The 19,498-nt window shown below is 36.6% G+C and overlaps 1 protein-coding gene across 2 annotated transcripts in view; it reads right to left on the reverse strand.

The window, feature by feature from the left end:
- The window catches only part of Atrnl1 (attractin like 1), a 752,002-nt gene that overhangs the window by 500,974 nt on the left and 231,530 nt on the right, over positions 1–19,498 (reverse strand). For both annotated transcript variants that reach the window (XM_004659313.2, XM_045148305.1), the window contains exons 20-21: positions 17,373–17,466; positions 2,646–2,698 (exon numbers count right to left, since the gene is read on the reverse strand). In XM_004659313.2, coding sequence (XP_004659370.2) covers positions 2,646–2,698; positions 17,373–17,466 — 147 coding nt within the window. The remainder of the gene's footprint in view (positions 1–2,645; positions 2,699–17,372; positions 17,467–19,498) is intronic.

The raw sequence follows: 19,498 nt of genomic DNA on the forward strand, positions 1-19,498 counted from the left end.
TGCATACACCCAAACACACGCACACACACACACACGGACCTGCGTGTGCACACACACACACACCAAACACCTACATACATACACATACATAATTTAAAAATGGGCAAAATATGCTCAACTAATATAAGAAAAACAGAAAAAATGTAGAAAAGCTACTAATTACATATTGAAACACACTTTGTAAATATGAATCTGTAAGTTCAAAATATTCAGATATATACTCTTTCACCCTGAAAGATATTCAGCATAAAATTATTAATTTTACATAAATGAAGGAATAAACACATGTTTTAAAATACAAAGAGGGATGGAGGGATGGTTTAGTAATTAAGCCACATAAAGCCAGATGCACAAGGTGGTATATGTGTCTGGAATTTGTTTGCAGTAGCTAGAGGCCCTGGAGTGCCTGTTCTTTCTCTCTCTCTCTCTTTCTCTCTCCTTTCCTCCTCCCCTCCCTCCCTCCTTCTTTCCCTCCCTCTGTCTTCCACTTTATTAAATAAATAGAATGTTTTAAAAAACAAAAGAATGCAAGTAACAAATTAAATAAAAATTAAGGAAAATACTACAGCATAAAACATGTCTTTCCTACACTGATTCTAGCAATAGGGAACATGTGCAAGTAAGAAGATAGTTTTCTCAACCTGATGAACTCAGATTAACCATATTTAATGGTAAAATATTAAGTGCAAAAATAAGCATCTGCCAGTTCACTGCTTATTTCAACACAGCATTAAAGACTATACCTATTGGAATAAGGCAAAGATAAATAAATTATCCAAATAGGAAAATAAGAACTTTATTATGTAGACAAGATAGACTCTACAAAAATATAGTAGGATTAAAATGTGAGTGTAAGGGCTGAAGAGATGGTTTAGCAGTTAAGGTGCTTGCCTGCAAAGTCTAAGGATCCGATTTCTACTCTCTAGATCCCATGTAAGCCAGACACACACGGTGACACAAGCACATAAGGTCACACATCACACGAAATGGCATGCATGGAGTGGGTGGAGGCCCTGGCAGGCCAATTTTCTCTCTCTCTCGTAAAAATATAACAAAACAAAATATTTTTAAATGTGAGTTTAAGAAACACTAAAGGATACAAATTAAAAGAAACTTCAATTATAAATGCCAGAAGCAATCAGACATGAAAAAAAAATTGAATATCAAAACAAAAATTTATTCAGTCTCATGTCCATGCCTATATAAATTCAGTTTTTGAAAGGCTGGTACAATGCTTGTCAGCAGCACCTATACCCTACAACATTTAACATTTTTCTATCAAACTTGGAAAATGGGCCATAGACACGAGTCTGGCAAGTATAGAAGATGAAACAAACTGGAGAAGCGTAATCAACTGTACAGTGATACCAAATGTAGTGACACTAAATGCTAAGCAAGTCATTGTCTTCAGATGCAAGAGGCCATTTTTTTTAAATTCATATCTAATTGACCTTCTTTATAGGTTTAGGAAAATAATTTGATATGAACAGAATAAACTCAATTAATTTATTTTAGTAAGAATTCATTTCCTGTGTGGTTAATGTCCTTGCAAAATTTAACATGTTGCAAAATTTAACATATATCAAAGGTATACAATGGGGCTAGTTTATTTGTAGAGCATGTGTTTAGCACTCTTGGTCCCTGGGCGTATTTCCAATGAATATTTTTTGTTTGTTTATTTTTATTTATTTATTTTAGACTGACAGAGAGAGAAAGAAGAAGATAGAGAGACAGAGAGAGAAAAAATGGGTGTGCCAGGGCTTCCAGCCACTGCAAATGAACTCCAGATGCGTGCGTCCCCTTGTGCATCTGGCTAACATGGGTCCTGGGGATTCGAGCCTCAAACCAAGGTCCTTAGACTTCACAGGTTTATCAATTAAGGTGCTAGCCTACAAAACTAAAGGGCCCAGGTTCAATTCCCCAGGACCCACATAAGCCAGATGCACACAGTGGCACATACTTCTGGAGTTCATTCACAGTAGCCGAAAGCCCTGATGTGCCCATTCTCTCTTCCTCTCTTATATAAATAAAAATAAAACGTAAAATGTAATTAATACATATACTTATTAAAATTATTACATGACAAGTTCCTTAGCAATAAGTCATTAAGAAAATGAAAACTCAAAGATAATTAAGCAAACATTACAAACCTAGTAGGACAGCTAAAACTTTGAAAGCTAACTGTATAGAGAAGAACTGGAACTCTCAAACACTGCTGGTGGAAATGGAACCATGTGAAAGGAAAACAACTACTGTTATTAAATAAGTATTGCTCTGTGGTAATGATCAAATGGTTTCCTGCCAAAAAAAAAAAAAAAAAAAAAAAAACCTAACTAAATTCTGTCTGTTCAAAATTTAATCATGATTGTAAGAATTACACTAAATTATCCAAATTTTTCAAATACTATCTTGTGTCCATGCTCAGAATAAGTAATTGCTATTTTACTATTGAAAACAGGAAAAGAAAGCACAAAGCACAGTTAAGAGCATTCAGCCAACAAATCCTGTCTTTTTGAGCAATAAATATGGAGTTGAATTATAAGCTTTAAGAAATAGAATGTATATGAGCAATGAAAACTCTATTCATTTATCTGAAGTCAATAATTAAGCCAATTATTTTAAATGAAAAATGTACAAATACTTACAATAACATGTTCCTCTGAGTGGATTACCAACATAGCGATTTTCAGAGTCACATCTACAAAAACACAAGAACTTATTCTTAGACCATGAAAATATCTTTAAAACTAAATCAATTGAAAATTTAATATCAGACCTCCAAGAAAATCAATTGTAAGAATCTTATAAATGAGCATGAGTTGATGGAGTTGAAAAACTATGTGGAGAGTATGACAATAAACATAACAGAGAAGAAAATAAGGTATAAAAAAGGCAGGCAAAGATGAGGGTACTTTGGGATATTAATCCTTACTTAATAACATGAGGACATTCATAAATTCATATTGTCATATTTCTGGTGTTATTTGAAAATAACCTATTTCCCTACTTTCTACAATAGATTATTATTAAAAATAATCTCCTCAGTTGTAATGGGGAAATTTGTTCTTTAAATCAACCAGACCAAACAAAATAGACAAATATGGACTAAATTCAAACATTCAAACTTGTGAAGGCAAAATATTATAAATAAATATATATGAGCTCAAGTTAAATACTTAAAAGATTTAGTTACCTAACAGCAATTGGAAAATAATTTTCTTCAAATTCTTTAAAATTTAGGTTATTTACTTATTGTTTTCAGAACAAAATTACATTGACAACTAATAATACAAACACCTACAGCACTAAATTGCATGGTAGTATTGCGTTGAACATCTTCAAAATAAAATGTTATAAAATAGTTTTCAGGTAACTGAATACAGTGGCTTGATGTTTACATTAAAAGTGTTATAGAGACATTTTGAAGTGCTTTTGGTTGAGGCAGAGTTAATTAGAACAGAAAGATATAATGCCTACATATTTTAATTAGTGAAGAATTAAAATGTAGAGATACAGTATAAATGATTATATATTCCTCAAGCATTGGAGTCATGTGCTTCCTACATTTGATATTCACAAAATAATAAGGACTAAATCTCTTTCTATACTAACCACAAACATAAAGGAGAAACATGATAGCTTTCTATACCACTAACTCTAAAAAAAAGAAACATTGGGTGCTAGGTTTACTAAACATGACTTTTAAAGTTTGAGATATATATATATCTACACATATATATATGTGTGTGTATATATATATATATATATATATTTCTTTTTCACTTTTAGAAAATAAAATACTCATTATTACCAAGCTAAGTACCACAGTATCTGCATCATATACCACATGCCAGAATACAAAGTCTATATATGTATTCAAATACTAATTTATATATAAGTTATATAATTCCTTACCTAATATGAAACAATATATGTGACTCATCACAAATGGCTATAATCACAATACCTCTGTTAAAATAAGAATATTTTCTACCTAGTATCTCCAGCGTAATAGTTCCTACATATCCTACATTCCAAAGACAGGCTAACCAAATTTCAAAGCAATCTAAATTTATAAACCTCACCAATAACAAAATAAAAGTGATTTTTAACTTAGCAAACATTGGCTCCCACATGGAAGTTATGAATTTCTCACTTGTTTGTTGTTAATAGTGTTGATTTATTAAATTTAAATAATCTTATACTGGGCTGAAATTTAGTTTATGCATTTATCATCAACACACTATAAGTTATATATAAATGGCTAATTATTTTTCTTCACATTTAAAATCTTGTAGAAGTAACAAATTATATACTCTTCTTTATGGACAAATGGTTTATAATGTTTCACTAGTTAAGCTCAGAATTTTAAGGAAAATAGGGAGACAACTTTTCTGAGCACAAGGCAGATTAGAAAAGTATATTGACTCAAGTGCTTAACATTAATAATTATGGAGAGAATTTTATATGTGTATCGACATGCCGGAGTCTCTGTCCACCAAATTTAAATTTAAATGTTAATAGTGTCTCAGGTTTTTTGAAAAAAATTAAATATTATTTACAATAGGATCAAAATTTTAAAAATACAGGGCTAAATCTGAATAAAATGTCAATTTCCCCAAATTATTCACCTATAAATTTGGAGTGCGATTGTAGTAGCTGTGGCCCTGGCGGACCAATTCTCTCTTTCTCTCACTCCAAAAATTTTTTAAATACATCAAAAAAAGTAAAAAAAAAAAAAAAAGGCTAAAAAATTGACCATATGACACAACTGCACCATTCTTAAGCATATTTTCAAAGGACTTATTATCCTACCATAGATAACAATTTTCATGTTCATAGCTGCTCTGTTCACAATAGCTAGGAAATAGAAAGTCCATAAATTGATGACTGGATAATTAAAATGTGAATATATATATATGACATATTTAGATGAAAAGATAAGTCATGAGATCTGTCAGAAAATGAATGCAACTAGAATATAGGACTAAATAAGTTTTCTCTCATATAAAGATCTTAATTTTTAATATTTGTATGTTAGCAAGGGGATGTGAGTATGAGAAAAGACAATGAATTAAGCTAGGAGACCACCAGAGAGGAACAAGAGGCTATGAGAATTTAACATGGTGAAGAAGAAATGAAATATTCAATATGAAAACAGAAAGAAGACTAATGGCAGGTGGAAGAGAATAAGTAATGGAAATTTTTAAAAAACTGAAATACTATGACAAACTGAAACCTGATTCTTTGAATGTTAATAAAAGTAAGTTTGCAAAATGTTAAAAAAATTACTATGTCTGAAATGTATGAACTGAATTTACACATAACATTTCAGTAAAAGTTCTGGCATTATTGGAAGGGTTGTTGTTTGAGAGTGTTCTATTACTTCCTATGGATTTTTGGTTTTGTTTTAAGACAGGTATTTCTATGTAACTCAAGTTGACCCCAAACTTTGCCTAGAAATCAGAACCACAAAGATGACAGGGATGCGCCACCAGTGACTCAGTTTGCATTTGCTTTTCTTTATGAAACATTCTCTAAATTATCATTAAATTTAATTTAGGTCTTATTTCGACTAGTCATTAGTTTTTGAATTTCGTTAATTCAAGAGGCATTAAGCTTTTTTTTTTTTTTTTCCACCACAGTATCTCTCCATTGGCACTGAATTTTTTCTAATAACACTATGGCTTCTGGGCACATTACCCACCTTCACAAGTTACTTCAGCCCAAAACTCTCTCTCTTTTAAAACATATATTATACATTCCACTCAGAGACTGTGGAGTATATTATTTATATTTCTTAGAATTAATATGGTTTTACGTTGTCATGTTTAAGATTATTCTTAATTTTTATTTGTACTAAAACATCCAAATACATGGGTGTACATATGTGCATGTACAGAAATACCAAGTCATACCTGACAACAAACACATAGCTCATAAGCACCATGATCCACTCAGCAAAAAATAGAGTAGAATTGGTCAGTTCCAGCTAAGCACTGGTGCACTAAGAACATTTAATTTTTATTAAAAACTAAATTTTTTATTTTCATATTTAGGAAATAATTGTCAACTAAGAGGAATGATAAAATGTTTCTCTTTGTGGAAAAAGTGCCAATTTTCCTTTGTCAATTATCCCTAATTAGGAAGTCACTGAGACATTATCATAAGGTCTCCTTATACAGCTCAGGGTGGCTTGAACCCACAATTCTCCAGACTGAGCCTCTTGAGTGCTAAGATTTCTGGTGTGTGTATGCCAGTATGTCCAGCAATAATGACAATATTTATTAATGAAATAATACATTTTTAAGAAATAATAGCACCATCTTCTTAATCAAAGGAATCATGGTAGAAGTCTAACATTTAACTAGACTGTGATCTTGAATACATTAACTTTTGCAAGCTTTGCTTCTTTCACAAGGATAATACTACTACTTCCTTCACAGAAGTGTTGTGGTAAGAATTAGTTCAAAGTGGTAGCTCAGAAAGAGACACAGGGTAAGTCTCAATGTTGGTGTCAATGATAAAGGTGAGGATGAGGATGATGACAGTGGAACACGCAAGAGTGAAATGCTAGTGAAAACAAACAGAGAACTATATTTACATCTGTCAAATGTCATAGTAAGAAAAAAGAAATTTCTTTTAAAAAGAGATTACACCGAGATATTCTCAATCATTTATCATTTTCCATAGTTGACAGATTGGTGCAATATAACCACTGTACTAGAATGGTAAGCAGAATAATAGAGTTATCACATTTGACACACGTGCATTTGAAATGAGTCCACACATTGACAAAAATGGCTACACATATATGTGAGATATTTTCTACATTAAAATGATGAAACTCAGCCAAGTGTAGTGGCACACGCCTTTATTCCCAGCACTCGGGAGGCAGAGGTAGGAGGATCGCCGTGAGACTACATAGTGAATTCCAGGACAGCCTGGGCTACAGTGAGATCTACCTTGAAACCAAAATCTTTTTTTTTTAAGTTGAAACTCTCTGTTGTGTTTTCACAGAAAGTTAAATTAGAACATTCTGAGAAGACTTTGATTTTGTCTCCTGCTCTTTCAAGAAAACTTTCAATGAAAGCCCAGCCTAAATAGCTCAGTTGGGAGAACGTAAGACTGCAGAAAATTTTCAGTGACAAATATAGAAGAAACGAAATGCCTAAAAAGTGTGTTTTCTTTCACTGGCACAGATGTCTGATTCATTTGTATTTGTTTACATTTGGAATTAGTATAGCATATTTCATTTTGAAACTCCTTTCCTTTATTTGGCATGTGTATGTGTAGAGTATTACAATGTAGTTGATGTGTGTATGTGTGTGCAGAGGCATGCACACATCTGGAGGCCAGCAGAGAATTCTAGATATTTTTCCCTTTTTTACTCATCCACCTGTTTCCTTGAGATGGAAGCTTTCAAAGCAGACGTTCCATTTTCACCACCTTTCCTGGTATACACGTCCCAGTGAGTCTCGCGCTCTCTGCCACTGCCTCTGTCTATTGTTCAGAACCCAGTATAATATGACCTCTAATCCTAATATAATAGACTGATAAATATAGCTAAGAAAGCTTTCAAAACTGACAATTAAATGAAATTGAATTTAATATGGTTATGGAGAATGTTGCTTTGAAAGAATGACAGTAGGGGAAACACAAATTCAAAACTAAATATCTAAAATCCAAATATGAGTCATAAGTTAAATTCATTAAATTCAGTAAGCCATATGCTAGAAGAACTCATTTATCTACCATAGGAAATTGCTGCGCTCATTAGACTTCCTGCCAGCTGAGATACTTTCTGCAAGGACAGAATTAGATTCAGCCCAGTAAGGTTTCATGCTGAGAAGCTTAACACGGAAGAGTGCCATGCTGTCTAAATGGATACTTTGAGAGCCTCAGCTTTAGTTACTGCCTTGCAGCCTCCCACTGGCTGATCGTTTGCAGAACCCTGCAAGCATAGGAGTTCCTCAGGGATTGTAGTTCTTAGATGACAAGGCAGTTGGCTCATCCACAAAAGTAAACCATGAATCCTATTCAAAGTTGCAACTGCAATGTCAAAAATTACCTAAAAATTTTTACAATCATCAATACTAGTATTTGAAGACCATACCAGCACTCTTAAGGCAACTGTGTTTGTGAAACTAGCTTGAATCAGATACAATATAAAAGGCAAAGTGTAAAACAAATGGCTCTTCTAATGGATTAGATAATGACAATACACATTACAGTCAGAGAGGAAAGAAATATCGATGCCCCTATTTTATAGTAGACTTTAAAACTAGGTAAGAGTAATGAGGTAATGAAGATGTGGCACATTTATACAATGGAGTTCTACTCAGTGGTAAAGAAAAATGAAGTTATGAAATTTGCAGAAAAATGGATGGACCTGGAAAGGATTATACTAAGTGAGGTAACCCAGGCCCAGAAAGCCAAGCGCCACATGTTCTCTCTCATATGTGGATCCTAGCTACAGATGACTGGCCTTCTGCGTGAGAAGGAAAATACTTGGTAGCAGAGGCCAGTAAGTTAAAAAGGAGACATAAAGGGAAGAGAAAGGAAGGGAGGAGGATACTTAATAGGTTGATATTGTATATATGTAAGTACAATGATTGTAATGGGGAGGTAATACGATGGAGAATGTAATTTCAAAGGGGAAAGTGTGGGGGTGGGGAGGGATTACCATGGGATATTTTTTTATAATCATGGAAAATGTTAATAAAAATTAAAAAAAGAGTAATGAGGAAAATAATAATCTTTTGTATTTTCATATGAAAAGTCCTTGCTGTGGACCAGAAACTGTTGTAGAAGAGAAGGCCCCTCCCTGCTTGATATACCAAAGATGAAATCACATGATCATCATCTACCATCTCTCTTTCTCAACAACCTCTCTTTATAAAGACCCTCTAGGGCTAGAAAGATGGCTTAGTGGTTAGGTGCTTGCCTGTGAAGCCTAAGTACCCCGGTTCAAGGCTCGATTCCCCAGGACACATGATAGCCAGATGCACAAGGGGGCGCATGCGTCGTATGCAGTGGCTTGAAACCCTGGTGTGCCATTCTCTCTCCCCCCTACTCAAGTAAATAAACAAGAAAAAATAATTTTTAAAAAGACCCTCTAGAACACACTACAGAAATTGGCAATAATCTGAAATACTACTGGCCTAAAAGTAACCTCAAGGAAGAAAAAGTGCTCCAGAGGAAAATCCTCCCATGGCAATTTTTCTCAAAATGTATAAAGGATGAACGTTCCACAGTTGCCCCCAGCACATGTCACTAAAGCACAACTGTGGTCCTCATCTCATTCCACGGTTTCAGTCACCATATTCCAGAAGGAAGTTCTGCACACTAATTTTCAGAACCCGTATCTTACACCTAACATAAGCAGCTACAAAGAAAGTGTGAGATCAGTAAAGAAAGGTATGAGGAAGACAAGACTCCATATGAATTAATTTACTCAAACCCCCACGGCAGACTGCTATGTGAAGTAGGGAATTATATTCCTAATTCCAAAAGCCACTCAGAATTTTCCTCTAACTTACTGTAAAATGAGGGCTGGGAAAGGCTCAGTCAGTGAAGTGTTTCACATGAAATCGTGAGGACCTGAGTTTGGGTCCCCAGAACATATATCAAAGTCAGGCAGGGGTAGTATGTGCCTATACTGCCAGCACAGAAGAGACGAAGATGGAAGGGCTGTAGGACTTGCTGGCTAACTTGTCCTGCCAAATTTATGAGTTCTAGATTCAGTGAGAGACCCTATCTTAAAAAAAAAAAAAAAAAAAAACTAGGTAGGAATGATTGAAGAAGATGCCATGCCTCTTGCCTCTAGACACACATGCCAATAAAATATCTAACTGTACCTTGAATGTATTTTCATCATAAATCCATAAAAAAAAAAAAAACTTGTTTGCCTAGTTAAAGGAAAATGCTAAATAATGAGTTCAGTGATTCTCAATGGGGATACATGTCTGGGTGACAATTATCTATCTCCATAGTTGCAGAATTTTACTGAAATGTATGAGGAGGGTTAAGACAAAGATCAAGAACAGAAGGTGTCCAAAATGTGCAAGACAATCCCAAGCCAAAACAGAAAGAGAATGATCTAAATCTCAGATAATTTTAGAATGTCATGACAGGTATCAAGTAGGCTATGAATTCTATGAGTTAGCTGAGCTTAAACCTAAGTCCATTTTACTTAGATCACAAAATAGGCTTGTCATTCATAGATAATTTTCTAGGAAAGCAACTAGCATGTAAGTTAAAGGTTTGTAATACATGTTTTTATTCAAAATTTAACCAAGAAGTATTTAGCATTTCAGATAAGTCTCATCACCAATAGGATACTACCAAACCCTTTTGAGTACACAATGTATCTCAAAAAAAAATTTAAGACTCTTAAAAAAAAACTAGGAAGCAAATATTATTGAATTCTGCCAACTGATTAATTTCATTAGTAAAGGGATTAAAATTGTATTATTCCTATCCTAAACTATGATGCTAATGTTCTGATATAAAGTCTATGTGGCAAACTTGACACAGGAAATTTACTTACATGGGCCTTAGCAGTTCTCTTTCAATGGGGACCCTGACAATTGACTATCGCTCTATAATATCATGCAGCTGACTCTTGTCTTACAATGTCTTCATCTAATCCATTTTCCATTTCCTAAGAAAATGTATAGTCTCCAAAATTTTTAAAGTACAGGAAACTGAAGGTATGGCTTCACTTGTGGTAGGATTTCAAGATGGAAAATATATGTTCCATGACATTTTATTACAATCTTGTCCATATCCAAAGGAAAGTAATTATATTGTTAAATATAGTTACAAATAGGATCTACTCTATATTAAAAAAAAATCACATTTTAAAAAATTTTCTCCAAGGCCAAGGTCTTAGCATGGTACCTTTAATTCAGATTTACCATGCTTACTGGTCTAGAGTGAATATAGGTAATCTCAGGCCATTCTTCCTTTTGGCCCTTTGCGACTTTAATCAGCTCTCTGTCCACACGTCAGGAAGCCAATGAAGGATTTGCTTGGCAGCTGCTGAATATAAGCAATTGAATTACACATTTGTGGACAGAGAAGAGGACCACAGAGTGAGTTTGTAGACAAATCTGGAATAAGATTCCATTTATCACCTGGTCTCTATAGACCACCTTCAATCAAAGGGTTATGGCTACTCAGCCCTGTAATACTAGAAATGTGCCCCAATTTAAAAAAAAATAGAAAAATGAAAAATTGCCAGGCGTGGTGGCACATGCCTTTAATCCCAGCACTTGGGAGGCAGTGGTAAGAGGATCGCCATTAGTTCAAAGCCACCTGAGTCTACATAGTGAATTCCAGATCAGCCTGGACTAAAGTAAAACCCTACCTCAAAAAAAGAAAAAGGAAAATGAAAAATTGTGAAAAATAATATTGGAAGAAAGCGACTGTTTTACTTGATTTCATAATGTATACATCCATCAAAATATCACAAGTTACCATTAATGTGTACAACATTTACACTTTTCTTAGTCAGTTTGTTTCATCCAGAAAGACAATCCATGATAGGTGTATTTTCAGTTTTGAATGAGTGTGTTTGTCAGGGATATGACAAGCAAAAGTGAAAGAAGAAATGATAGTAGCAGAAAAGGAATAGACCACCAGGCTGGGCACTCGCAGCATCTACAGAAATGGCTAGCGTAGCTCCACTGAAAAGGAGAAGAATCAATGACAAGTATTGGGAGCTCATAACATCCATCAGAAGCAACTGAAGAAGCCAACAATCAATAAAGAGGGCCCTGGAAGCCAAAGGACCCAGGTTCAATTCCCCAGTATCTATATAAGCTGAATGCACTAGGTGGTGCATGCATCTGGAGTTTGTTTGAAGTGGTTAGAGGCCCTGGTGCACCCATTCTCTCTCTGTTTGATTCTCTCTCTCTCTCTTTTTCTCTCTCTCTCTCCTCTGTCTCTCAAATAAATAAATAAAATAAAAATATTTTTGTAATTTAAAAATAAGGTTCTAGGCAGAATGCCATCTCCTGGAGTAAGACTGACAATTAGGAGTTCCCACCTCTGGTATTTTTATGCAGTGAGGACAACAGAAGTGACCTTTGCTCAAGTCTTAACATACTTGGGGGGAGGCAGCACCAGACACCCTAAGAGATGGTTCTCCTTTTAGCTTGTCTCCAGGGCACGTGAAGCCTGCTTGGGTCTGAGACTGGTGGGAGGGAAGATCTCAAAAGGCTGTGACAGCATATGACAATTTACCAACACAATTTTTATTATACAGTTAAGATTGTGTTTTCAGAAAGTCTATCAGGCAAGATATATGAGGGAACTGCTCATAAGACTCCCAAGAAAATGTAAATAACAGGGTGCTATGGCATCAATGGTGGCAACAAAACTTACATTATAATTAATCCAATTACAAAGTAGTAGGAGGTAGGACTTTTAAGTGATATATCATAAAGTCTATGCCCTTATGTACAGATCAACCCATTCAAGGATTAACAAATGCATAAGATATCTTAGGAAATATCAATGAAAATTATTTTAAGAATGAGTCTGTTAGGAAAGTCATCTGGGTTCTTTGATATGTGCCACTCTCACCATCAGATGATCTGGGCACCCTGGGGCTCTACAAAGCCCTCAGTAACAAGTCCTTCATCTGATATGGCCTCTCACCTTAACCCTCCTAGAAGCATGAACTTTTGCCTTTAAAAATTACCCAGCATATGGGCTGGAGAAATGGCTTAGCGGTTAAGCACTTGCCTGTGTAGCCTAAGGATCCTGGTTTGAGGCTCAATTCCCCAGGACCCACGTTAGCCAGATGCACAAGGGGGCGCACGCACCTGGAGTTTGTTTGCAGTGGCTGGAGGCCCTGGCGTGCCCATTCTCTCCCTCCCTCCCTTCCTCCCTCTCTCTCTCTCTCTCTCCACCTTTCTCTCTCTGTCTGTTTTGCTCTCAATTAAATAAATAAAAATAAAACAAAATTTTTTTTAAAAAATTACCCAGCAGAGGTCAAGAGCAGATCCCTCAGGTAAAATCTTTGCATTGTCTCAAAGGGAAAAAAGTTACTTTAGCAAAAGACAGGTGGCTACTGTTCCAAACAGGAGTGTTTAGGGGAAGCCCGGGGCTCCATGTTCTGAGGTTACATTCATAAGTATTCACATGAAAGAACGCACATCCCATTCCTCTCCATTCAACAGTAACCATGCCCTGGAAAAAGTGCCTTAGCCAAGGCATTTGTTCCATTTGCCGTCAGCCAGCCTTGTGATTAAATTCCAGAAGTGATCGTGAACACAGTGGCCTCTGGCTGTGGAAGAAGGTCTTTAAACACGATCATTGAAAACCTGCTGGTATTCACAGCATGCCCTGAGTTAATGAAAGGTGCTTTATTCAAGGCATTATGGCAGTTAACAAAAGCCAACCAAGTTTACAACTTTAAAAATTGCTACACACCATACTTCCAAGTGTTAACTCTTATTTTTTTTTCATTATTAAGAACATACTCAGTCCAGAAATGTAATGTGTTGGTCCCTCTTTCCTGCCCCAATCCCACTGGGGGGCCCTCCTCAGCAGGGTTGCTGGTATTTCCCATAGGGTTGTGGGTTATGTGTTATGGGAGCAGCAGTTATTGGGGGAACGCCTCCGGGTATGACATCCCAACCTGTGGCTCTTACAGTCTTTCTGCCCCCTCTTCTGCAAAATTCCCTGAGCCGTGGGTGGATGTTCTTGCTTCACGTCGACGTCATTGGTTCAGTGAAGAGCTCGTAGGAGCGTCTGGATTTCGGCTTTGGGTGTTGAGTATACTCAGCATTTGTGTCCTTCACCCTGGTTCTGGTCATCAGGAAATACGAGTGTTCCTTCCAGTTACATCTGGCCACAGTAAGATTCCCAGTGGTTATGAGAGCACATCAACATAATCGCTACCCGGCCCCCAGCATCATGGAGCTCATGCGATCTGACAGTCAGCCAATTATATCATCTCATCATGAGGAGCTGATATCTAGAGCCACTGGGTATGTAAGTAACTCGTTTAGTTACCTCAGTAATAGAGCCCAGGATCAGGACCTGGGTGTGCATACTTCCCATGGCCAGTAGATCGGGAAGCCTGGTGACAAAGTGAGAAATGGAAGACAAACTCTCTTTCTCTTCATTGGCTGAGGACTCCCACGTTGACAATAACTGTCTCACACTCCCTGCTTGTACTTGGGCAGAAATAAATAAGTTTGCAACCAATACGAAAACCAAGAGGGTCATTCTTCATGCAGGATGGTGACATGAGCAAGAAGCTATGTACCTAGCATTGGTGAGACCGCATGAGCCCAAAGGGCTGGCACTATGCCTCACAAGCATCTGCCACAGCATGTTAGCAATACTTCTTTCACTGATTGTTTTCATAGCTCTCACTTGTTTCCCACTGAGGAACACTGGTTTCTATCACAAAGGCTGTTAGAAGATTGAAAGAATAAAAACTGAATGGTTCTGAACTTCCTTAATAGAGTTAAATGAATTTGAGTGACACTGTAGTGTAGTTCCCTTCACAATGTGAAATTCAGAAATTTAATGAAGAATCTTGTCCTAAAGTCTTTATGTTATTCATCAAAAGTAAATAATTTTTTCAGAAACTACAACTTCATACATTACATGTTTACATGATAGTTCATATTACCATCCATTATTATTATTCAGTTTTAAGTTAGCATACAAAGTAATGGGTTTTATTGTAGCTTCTTTTTTTAATTTTTTGTTTATTTTTTTATTTATTTGACAGCAACAGACAGAGAAAGAGGCAGATAGAGAGAGAGAGAGAGAGAGAGAGAGAGAGAGAGAGAATGGGCGCGCCAGGGCTTCCAGCCACTGCAAACAAACTCCAGATGCGTGCACCCCCTTGTGCATCTGGCTAACATGGGTCCTGGGGAATCAAGCCTCGAACCAGGGTCCTTAGGCTTCACAGGCAAGCGCTTAACTGCTAAGCCATCTCTCCAGCCCTTATTGTAGCTTCTTTATAATAAGCAGCATTACACCTTGTTCTCACTGGTTCCCCTCTCCCACTGCGCTCCCCTATGCTCTTGCCTCCCTCGGGCTGGTTCCCTTCCTTCCTTCAGGTAATCCCTCCAGTGTTTTCGCTTCACTATGCACTTCACTCAAGTGAAGATATCTTCCTACCCTCTAATAATTACCTCCTAAATGCATGACTGCACATAACATATACCATACACACACACACATACATGTTTGGGGGATGGTGAGGGGTTAAAGCTTCGCTGTAGCCAAGGCTGATCTGGAATCCACTATGTAGTCTCAGCCTGTTCTTGAATTCACAGCAATCCTCCCACCTCTGCCTCCTAAGTGCTGGGATCAAAGGCTTGCATCACCAGGCCCAGCTAGATTGTACACAAGAAGGAAACATGCAGTATTTGTTTTTAGGAGTCTATCTTGTTTCATTTCACATAACATATTACAGTTCAATTAATTTTCCTGAAAATGCCATGATTTTTTTTTTTCCTTTAAGGCTACATAATGCTTTTGGAGAAAACAGGAAACCTAGTTGTACTTAACTTTCTGAACTTGAAAGACTGTAATACTTAACTGACTAATCAAAGACATCAGAATCTTGCTTGAAATGTAAGTATAATTTTAAGTAAAATAAAATATCATTTTCTGCCGGGCGGGGTGGCACACGCCTTTAATCCCAGCACTCAGGAGGCAGAGGTAGGAGGATTGGTGTGAGTTCAAGGCCACCCTGAGACGACAGAGTGCATTCCAGGTCAGCCTGGACTATGTGAGACCCTACCTCAAAAAACCAAAAAATAAATCATTTTCTATGTTTAACATATTCTTTAGTTAGAAATTTACATAATTATGCTTTTGAATATTTATTAATTTTCCCCTTAAACAATTCTTATCATGGACATGTATGATTTGTGTCAAATATTAGATATGCAACACAAGCTTGTGTTCGCAGGTATATAATACAAGACGATAAAAACTCGAGTTCATAACATAATGTAACCAAGTAAAGAAAGAAAAGCAATTTAAAGGCACTGCTTTTTAAAGTTACGTTGGGGAACTCGTCTTAAGAATTACCACTGAATGATCAAAGCCACTCAAAGCACTGAGAAGCAAATACCAACAGTGGACTGGCAGGCAGGGCCTGAGCAGTGGAAAAGGAAACTCAATAGAAGGACGCAGGTATAAGGTTAAAGGACTGCAGTGATCAGCATTAAAAATAAACTGAAAATAAGGAAGAACATAGATTATGGTTTGGATCCTAAATCCCCCCCCAAAAGCTCATGGATTGAAGGTTAGTCCTTGAAGAAGCTGACTTTGGAGGTAGGAACTTTTCGAGGTGAATGGATGACGAAGGTTCATTCACTGATGGGATCCTACGTTCAGTGTTTCAGGACAGGCACCTTCATAAACATGAGCTCACCCTGTGCTTCCTGGCCACCATGAGGTAAGCCACAGCACACAGTTCCACAGTGCTGTATTGTCTAAACATAATTCTAAAACCAAGTGGGTCAGGCAACAACCATGGACTACAGCCTCTGACACCAAGACCTAAAATAAATCTTTTGTGCTTAAGCTAAATTCCTGAGATATTGTGTCATAGTGACAAGAGTCTTACTAACAAAGCAAAGAAATCATAGATTTGATATGAATTAAAAGAAAATTATAAATATAATACAGATTTTATATACAAATAAATTTCCAGAAAAAAATATATTCTTCTTCAGAAATACAAAAAACATATGCAAATTTTTCCTATTAAAAAGAATTATTTTTACAAAAGAATAATATGTATATAAAATACTTTATCATATTGGAATCATAACACTAACCTTAAAAATAAAGCCTAAAATAATTAGTTCTAGGGCTGGGGAAATGGCTTAGTGGTTAAGCGCTTTCCTGTGAAACCTAAGGACCCAGGTTCAAGGCTCGATTCCCCAGGACCCACAGTAGCCAGATGCACAAGGGGGCGCACACATCTGGAGTTCATTTGCAGTGGCTGGAAGCCCTGGTGCGCCCATTCTCTCTCCCTCTCCCTCTCCCTCTCTCTGCCTCTTTTTCTGTCTGTCACTCTCAAATAAATAAATAAAAATAAACAAAAATTTTTAAAAATTAGTTCTAGGACTGGAGAAATTGCTTAATGGTTAAGGTGTTTGCCTACAAAGTCAAAGGATACTGATTCAATTCTCCAGGACCCATGTAAGCCAGATGCACAAGGGGGAGCATGCATCTGGAGTTTGTTTGCAGTGCCTGGAGGCCCTGGCACACCCATTCTCTCTTTCTCTCTCTCTTCCAAATAAATAAAGGAAAAAAATAGTTCTATAGCACAAAGACAATCCACAAAAGTTTTCCAAAAAGAAAAATGTACTTACAATTGACACTGGTCACCTTTTATTCCTTTTGTTGTACAGAAACATTTTCCCGTGTGCAGATGACAAACATTTGCATGGCCACTGCATGTACAAGCTGTAAGTCAAAATAACAGTGAGTATTATTATTATTACCTTACACCAGGAGGATGTTTCCTCATGTCACCCTACAGCTAATGTTATCATATAGCATGACATTTCTAATTCTATGAAACGAAATTCATTTGTTTGAAAAATTTTCAAAATTCTTTAAAGCCTTTGGGGGTATCCTGAGTCTAATGTGGATTCAAGTATTCCTTGAAATCTTCTTTGTGTCCCTATTTGTGATTTTACACATTTACTTGATGAGTTTTTTAAAAGAGCAGGAGCTATAGAGTGAAATAGCTTAGCATGAGATGCACATCTATAGTCCCTAACTACATGACCTTAGACAGTTTAGGAAAGCTACACAGACTTGGTTTCTTCATCTACAAATGAGAAGACTAGAATTTAACTCTTAAGATTTAAATGGGAACTAAATGACATTGTAATTTAAAATAATGTATATCAAGCACTAAACAAATACAGCTATTACTTATATCTTTACTATCACCCAAGTAACAAATATACACTTGCACAAAATTTTTTAAAATGTTTATTTGCTCTAAAATCATTTGGTTAAGCTTCGGAGATTATCCTTAGTTTATTGTTTCAGAGTACTTGCATGTGAAGTATGGCTCATGTAAATGCATCTCAATCCCTTACTTTGAATGTTTCTTTTAAAACAGCGTTCTAAATATTTAGGATACAAGCCTCACATTTTATTGAGTCTGCCATCTAGTAAATTGGCTGATATATTTATGGTCTTTCTGATTTCTAGCCTCTCCTTTTCACTCTGACTGCCACTATTCAAGCATTGGCATCCATACATATTCTTGGACTGACACCGTTAGATCACACACAAGATCTTCAGTCTTTCAAAGTTATGATCCATTCTCCCATTTGGTGACATATTCACTATCCCTTTCAAAACCTTAAGTAAGAATTAGGAGCTTAAGAGATGGTTTACTGGTTGAATGCTTGCCTGCAAAGCCTAAGGACCCTGCTTTGAGGCTCAATTCCCCAGGACCCATGTCCAGATGCACAAGGTGGCACATGCATCTGGAGTTCAATATTTTTATTATTTTTTCTTAAAAATATCAATTGAAAGTCTAATATATGCATGCTAACCAACAAATGTAACCAAATAAGCACATCAATATCCCAGCTAAGTCCTCAAAGTGAAATGGGTTGTAAATACAAAGTAATATAGGATTGCTCTGACAATCTCTGAGGGGAAAAAAAAAGCAAACAATAGTTGGAGGGAATTATCCTGGCTTTATTGGTCAGATGGAGTCAATAAGAGTCAAAAAGAGTGAAAAGGAAGATGATTTGGAGACAATTATAAGAAAGAGTCACTCTGCATTTGTGCAGTTTTGAGTCCAGGGCTCACCCTCCAAGGGAGTGGTGGCTTAACCTCTTTCTCAAGCCTAAGCATGCAGCCTCCACGGCAGCTCTCTGTGGAGCTGGGTGGGCGTCCCCAGGCACCTGGGCGGCACAGTGGAGGGAAGGACAAATAAGAAGGAAGAACTACTTGAGAAAGTATTAGCACTTTTGCTCAGGTCAGGAGCTGCTTACAACCCTGACCAGGAGAAGTGCTTAGAACATTCAGGACTCCAAATGAAGAAGCTGGGGGCAAGCTGCAGGCACAGGAAGAAAAGGTGTGTCACCTCTTCTTGAGAATTGTACCTGGCCAGCATACAGATGAGCCCCGAGGACACCTATTTGTCTCATGTATATGAGAAAGGATCAACAGGTGTTCACCTCTCCTAGAGAGGACCTTACTCACAGGGGATAGCAATATTGCCTAGATAAGACAGGGCACTGTTCTTTGCTTTTGTTTTTTCTAATTTTAGAAAGAGCAAAGACAGTTACCAACCAGCTAGAGAGAAGTCACTCAGAAGTAGAGCATATAATTAGCATGTATGAGAAGATCTGGGTTCAATTCCCAGATGAACAACAAGAAAAATTACCAATCTAGCAAAGGAGAAAAATCCTAAGTACAGAAAGAGTGCATTCAGAATAAAAAAAGACAAAAAAAAGGTTTCAAA

The sequence above is a fragment of the Jaculus jaculus genome, chromosome 1 (assembly GCF_020740685.1).
Source record: "Jaculus jaculus isolate mJacJac1 chromosome 1, mJacJac1.mat.Y.cur, whole genome shotgun sequence".
NCBI lineage: Eukaryota > Metazoa > Chordata > Mammalia > Rodentia > Dipodidae > Jaculus > Jaculus jaculus.